The sequence below is a fragment of the Nannospalax galili genome, unplaced genomic scaffold, assembly GCF_000622305.1.
Source record: "Nannospalax galili isolate Female #2095 unplaced genomic scaffold, S.galili_v1.0 scaffold1206, whole genome shotgun sequence".
In the NCBI taxonomy this organism is placed as follows: domain Eukaryota; kingdom Metazoa; phylum Chordata; class Mammalia; order Rodentia; family Spalacidae; genus Nannospalax; species Nannospalax galili.
In genome coordinates, this window is record NW_008355162.1 from 113,634 (window position 1) to 120,511 (window position 6,878).

Sequence of the window (6,878 nt, forward strand, 5' to 3'; positions counted from 1 at the left end):
GGAACCCAAATGGTAGAAGGAGAGAACTGACTCTTACAAGTTGTCATCTGAACTCCACACACGTACTGTGGCATGAATGCATACACACACACACACACACACACACACACACACACACACACACACGGAGTTGGGGGGGTTGCCTAGAGTTCTTGTTCCATCGGTCTGGGACACAGGTGACCCTGTCGATGGTGGTCGACAACACCAAGCCAGAGAACAGAAGTGGCATTGAAAGAGAAGGCTAGGGTGTGGGGAACAGAAAAACTAGCAGGTGCCACTCAGCTATTGACAACTTGTGTCCTTAGACCTGATCAAGCGCAGTAAAGTTCACATAGCTCAGCAAGACTTGGCAAGCATGTCTGTTTGTAAAGGAGGGGACTGACACCCCAGGCCTGCACTCTGGTGGCACATGGCCAGGAGGCATGCCAGGACTTCCAATTCTAGGTCCATCCAGAAGGAGCCATGGGTCCTGGGTCAGAAGCCCAAGGAGGGCAGGTAATGAGGTCAGGAAGGAAGGCCCTTGACTTGACCATACAGATGTAGGGCCAAGTGAAGGCCTTTTGAAGTAACACTGAGATTGCAGTTCTGACCTCCTAAGGGACTCAGAGTGAGCACACAGACCAAGCATGGCTCTCAGTCCACACTGATGCTCCCCAGCTCCATCTCCTAACCCCTCCAGCCACAGCTCTTCCTTTGGTGTCAGAGCTGTGGCTCTCTCCTGCACACTTGGGTGATAGAACAGAAGCCCCCTTTCCAACTCAGTCCCTGTGGTCATCAGGACACAGGTTCCCACACACCCTGTCCAGGCTGGGAAGCAGCTGCCCTGCAGAAGAGCCTTGTATGTGACCCACAGACTTGGCTGGTTCTTTCCCCACAGGATAACCAGACGGACAGTGGCATGGTGCTGGCCTCAGAGGAGTTTGAGCAGATAGAAAGCAGGCATAGACAAGAAGGTGGCTTCAGGTAAGGGCTGCCAGAGCCTCATGCACTGCAATAGTGGGCACTGAGCGGGGTCCGTGGGGGGATCTTGAGCAGGTGCCTACTGAAAAGCAGGCTGGGGCTTGGCTGTGCCCTGACACTATTCCCCAAAACTTTTTGTGGCTCCCTGTTATGTTTTGGGGGTTCAAAGTGAGCTGCTCTGAGACCTAAATCATTGGGCCACCCAGTTCCCTTTCCTGTCACCCATCACCAAAGGGGATGATGGCTATTTCAATTCAAACTTCCACACATCTTTAAAAAAAAGAAAGTTCCTGGGGCTTGAGCAATGGCTCATCAGTTAAGAGCATTGGCTGCTCTTGTGGAGGACTCAGGTTCGCTTTCCAGCACCCACATGGAGTTTAACAAAACCTGCAACTCGAGCTCCAGGGCATCCAATGCCATCTTCTGGTCTCCTTGGGTAGCTGCATGCATGTGGTGCACCCAAAGTCACACAGGCACACTCATAAATTAAAAAACTAAATCGAGATTAAATGAAGGCACTCAGTTCATACTTGTGATGTACCCGAGTCTGCATGCGTTTCTATGTGTGTGCATTCAACACACCATGGCCAGCAGAGCCAAGCCTAAGCCACAGCAGCGGAGTCAGGTGAGGACTGTCCCACTAGAGCATCACATCACACAGACAGGAGACAATGGAGGAGGCTGAGACTTAACAGAGAAAAGCAAAGATCCTTAGACCCAGGGCAGCCATCTTGGGAGGGCACTGCTTCTGAAGGGGCAATGAGCTGTTTGGACGTGAGGAAGGAAAAACGTTCCAGAAGATAATGCAGGATCAAATGGTACCCATAAATCAGAAGGAGCCAGGTAGTCAAAGGAACAGTAGGTCACTGGACTGATGCATTTGTTTGACTGACAGGATGTTCTCCAAATATTTGCAAGGACAGAATGCGGATTGGAGGAGTCTATGGGGAGAAGGAAGGAGTTGACCTAGCTAGGTCCTCACTGTCTCCTCTTAGCCTTCAGTCCACACTCTTCCCCTGGAGAGTCAACTCTTCCTCACTTCCAGATACATCATCTTTTCAGTGACCATTTAGGATGCAAATCCCCCACCCTGAAGAGCCTGTTCCATCCCAGCCTATGGGTGAAAGGAGATCTAGAACAATCTGGGTTTGGGTTGGTCGGGTGGCCGCATGGCAGCTGCCCATGAGAGGGCCCAACACTCCTTGGGAAAGAAGTAGGTTGGCCTTTGATGGTGGTATGATGCAGGACATGAATGGAACCTTTGGCAGAGATGCAGTCAAGGGACTCTCAAGTGATATCAAAGATATAGTTCTGAAATGGCACTTCTGAATGAAGAAACTTAGGAAGCAACCAGTCTCAGTTCTTCTTGTGCTGCTATGACAAAGAACCTGAGCCTGGGTAACTTAGAATGAGAAAAAGGGTGTATTTGACTTGTGGTCCTCAAGGCTGAGAAATCCAAAAGTATAGTGCCGATGTCTGTTAGGGTCTTTCTTGTTATGTGATCCCATAACCAAGCGTAAGAAAGGACCCCAGCTTCTCTGACAGCCCCTCTCTTACAACATCAGTCTATTACCTGAGCCTAAGCATCCTCCACAGGTCTCACCTTGCCACACATTGTACTAGGGACTGAATTTCCAGGATATAACCCTTGATGGACATGTTTAAACCATAACACCATTTAAGCTCCTGGCACAGGGTAAACCTGCTATTTCAATGTAGGAAATTCTAACCTGAATAACCATGAAGAGGGAAAAAAAGCACTGTCCATCTGAAGTTATTATAAAACTAAAACAGGGGGGCTGGAGAGATGGCTCAGTGGTTAAGAACACTGGTTGTTCTTGCAGAAGACCAGGGTTCAAATCCCAGCACCTACATGGCAGCTAACAACTGTCCATAACTCCAGTCCCAGGGGATCCGACAGCCTGTTTTGACCTCCATGGGCATTCCACGACATGGGTGCACTTACCTACATGCAGGCAATACACACATACACACAAAATAAAAACAATAAACATTTTTTTAAAGTTAAAAAAACAAAACAAAACAGGAAAGTAGGATTAATTCTACTGCTTACAGTAGAATTGTCTTTAAAAGATGAAAGCTAACACACCATGCTGGCAGGAATTAAATATATAAAGAAATGAGCACTACACCAAGAATCAGAAATTAAGTAGTTCAGCATACAGATGGGCAATGTGGCGATATAAAACACCTAACTCAGGAAAGACAATGAAATAAAAGATGAATCCTCTTGGCCTGGTGTGGTGGTGCACGCCTTTAATCCCAACACCTGGGAGGCAGACACTGGCAGATCTTTGTGAGTTCCAGGCCAACCTGCTCTACATAGTGAGTTCCAGGACAGCTGGGGCTACAGGGAGACCCTGTCTCAAAAAGACAAAAAAAGAAAAAAAAAAAAAAGATGAATCCTCTTAAAAATGAACTGAAAAAATAAATAATTTTTTTAAAGCCAGGCATGGTGGCATGCACCTTTAGACCCAGCACTTGGGAGGCATTGGATCTCTGTGAGTTCCAGGCCAGCTGGAGCTACAGGGAGACCAAAAAAAAAAAAAAAAAAAAAGACCAAGAGTAGAATTTTCTCTAGCATTGAGATGGCTCAGCGTATAAAGGCACTTCCCACCTGGGCACTTCCTACTAATCCTGATGAGCTGAGTCCAATGCCAGGAACCCACATGGTGGAAAAAGAATAAACTCCTGAAAGTTGTCCTCTGAGGATGTTTTGGGGGGTGGGTACATGTGTGTATGGTGTGCGTGCATCTGTGTTTTCATGTACAGGTGCACCTGTGTGCACGTGTGCGTGCAGGTCATCAGGTGTCTTCCTCAATTGCTCTCCACTTTACTTATCAAAGTCTCCATGAACTCAGAGCTCACTGATTCAGCTGGCCTAGCTAGCTTACCCCAGGGATCCCTTGACTCGGTCTTTCCAAGCACTGGGGTTCAGGTGAGCTGTCACACCTGCCTGGCTTTTGCTTTTCAATGGGTGCTGGAGATCCAGACTTTGGTCCTCTTGCTTGCAGAGGAGACATTTCTCCATCCCGAAAGCTAGGATTTCATCCCAAGAGTGATGGGAGGCCCTTGGAGAGAGGGTCAGAAGGAGACCAGTCAACCTAACTTAAAGAGTCTCTCCGAAGACCTTCCAGAAAGGGAGGCGACTGAAGTAGAGACATCTGCCAGTGATGGCCACTCACTCTAAAGAAGGGGTCTGGGGTAGGCGGATATAAGTAGGTACATCTGCAGTTAAGATGTACAGGGCCTCTAGATGGACTGGATATGAGGACTGAAGACAAAGACTACAGTCAGGTGCTTGGCATGAGTGATAGAGTGAACCCTGGTGCCATTTATTGAGTTAGGCAAGACATGGGCAGCTGCTTGGGGAGGTCACTGCTTCAGCTGGGGCAGTGGGCTGAAATATTGTGCCCTAACTCAGATGCTTGGTGGTAAAGGAAGAAGAACATTCCAGGAAAATCAGGATCCTAAGGAGGCAAGATAGTATCAAAAATTCAAAAGTAGACAGACACACAAGCTCTTTAAGGACACGGAACCTTGCTGTAAGTGGCCACAGAAGGCGCTGTTCTCTGCGTATGTTTTCTTGAAACCCACCCTAAGAAGATGGGACAGATATGTTTGCACTTGGCCAGTGCACCTTGGCCTAAAGAAAGAAGCAAGCTTAAGGGGAAGAAGTTGGCCATTTCCATGGTCCGTGCCCAGACTTGGGGCAAGAAAAGTGCCCAGTCACATCAGATCTGCCTGCTTTGCATTTTATGCCAAATCTGTATGCTCAAAACCCCTGTGCATGCATCATGCTGTGGTTGTGTCTGATGACTCCAGTCAGATCCTGATCTGGGTCCTCTCACTTCTCTGATGACTAACACCATCCTCCCTATCTTGACAGCTTTAAAGGACCTGACCAGGATATGGATGTGACCAGAGCACACCCTGACCCCCAGGGGAGACGTAGGCGGCCCACCCAGGGGGCACAAGGAGGCAAGGTGTTTTACAACAGTGAATATGGGGAGCTCTCCCAGCCATGCAAGGAAGGTGACTGCTCCCTGTCTGCTGGCTCACCCTTCTTCACAGACAGCGGTTACTGAAGCAACAGTGGGCAAGAGCCCCTGCCCCTTGTCGAACTAGGGCTCTGACAACTGAGCTGGAAGGACATCCCTGGCAGGGCCAGCACAGAGCTGGAGGCTCACGCTGGAAGTTCATTCATCCCCTCTAGCTCCAGCCCTGGAAGCATTTCCTCTCCTCTCTCCACCATGCAGGCACCCTTTCCCACCCTCACATTTAGTTGCCATGTAGCTCAGCCCTTACCAGTGCTGGCCCTGGGCTGAGCACTCCCAAAGAGAATGGCTCACCAGTGCCTCTTTACATCGCCGTGGGTGGGTGACAGGGTCCCCATTTTCTGATGAGGAATGCATGTGTCTGACAGTCACACAGTGGGTCAAGGTAGAGACCTGAGCCACCATGTCCCACCCTCCTCCCACCCTAAACGTGATAGCATCCACATCCCGTTTTCTTCCGGTTTTCTTCACCTGCCCCCAAGGGGCTGGAGAGAGAAGGCCACATTTCCATCCAAAGCAACAAAGGAAGAATCGAGGAGGGGTCCTCTCCCAAGTCCTACTAAACACCTATCCCTCAGGGGCAGCTGTTTGTACATGATGAGACGACCAATTGCAAAGAACGAAGCAAAGCCCCCACCCTGAGTGTTAAGACGGACCATCCTACAGATGCTTTATATTAGAACCTCAGAAGCTGCTGTGAAGAATTTCCTCTTCAAAGATTCTGTGTAATGGAAGCTCAAGGACAGCCTTTTCTGGATCTAGACCATTCTTGCCCCATTTCCCAACCAACTCAACACATACCAGTCACCACCTGTCTCTCTCCAGAAGGCTTCCAGGCACCACCCACCTGGCCTAGAATCTGAGAAACCAGCTGATGTTCTAGATAGGGCTTGTTTGGTTCTTCCCTCTGGAGCCAGGATCTGATGGCGCTCGTGAGACATGAGCTCTGTGAATTCCACTGAGGAAGGCTTTGGGGCTGCCACAGAGAACCACATTTCTCTCAACCATCCCTGCACATTCCCCAAGACCCTCAGTGGAACTGTCTGCCTGCCCTTTACCTGTTCCTGACACTGACACCTGGGCAAGTCAAGCTTTTGCCCTGAGAGACCCCTAACCCTCAGAGGTTGGAGCCTTTCTGCCCAGAACCCCCCATCTCAGCTCACACTGCCCAACCATCCCCACTAGAAGAAAGCCCCTCATCTTGGTTAGTAACCTGGAAATGAATCCCGCCCACCCTCAGCCCCATTCCAACAAGAACGCTTGCAGGACAGGCGACCATGCAGCAAGCAGGGGCTTGCTCGGCAGACCTTCCCCACCAAGTATATTGTTACTCTACGATATGTTGAATGCATGTATGACTGTAGTCTCCGTTGTCCCCGATGGACCTCCTCCCTCTGCATTAACCTGCCTGTGGGACTTGAATCTCGGGCTCACCTGAGCAACAAAGGAAGAATCAAGGAGGGGTCCTCTCCCAAGTCCTACTAAACACCTATCCCTCGGGGGCGGCTGTTTGTATATGATGAGACGACCAATTGCAAAGAACCAAGCAAAGCCCCCACCCTGAGTGTTAAGACGGACCATCCTACAGATGCTTTATATTAGAACTTCAGAAGCTGCTGGAAGTTCAGAAACTGTTCTCTCTCAGAGAACTAAAGGCTGTGATGGGGGTACAGAGCCCCTTCCAACCTTCCCCCACGTGTGAACCACCGTTTGTGTCACCTCTCCTGTCTTGTAACTACATATACCAGGGAAGTAAACCTATGCCCTTTCAAACTATGTTTCTGAAATGATCTAAGATATTTAACGAAAGATAATAATAAATTTGATGCCAGTCTTTGA

The 6,878-nt window shown here is 49.2% G+C and overlaps 1 protein-coding gene across 1 annotated transcript in view; it reads left to right on the forward strand.

Annotated features, from left to right (window-relative positions):
* Window positions 1-6,878, forward strand: part of Flt4 (fms related tyrosine kinase 4) — a 45,223-nt gene extending 38,345 nt beyond the window's left edge. Inside the window, exons 29-30 of the mRNA XM_008852226.3 lie at window positions 878-963; window positions 4,871-6,878. Of these exons, the coding sequence (XP_008850448.1) occupies window positions 878-963; window positions 4,871-5,069 (285 nt within the window). The 3' untranslated portion in view covers window positions 5,070-6,878. The remainder of the gene's footprint in view (window positions 1-877; window positions 964-4,870) is intronic.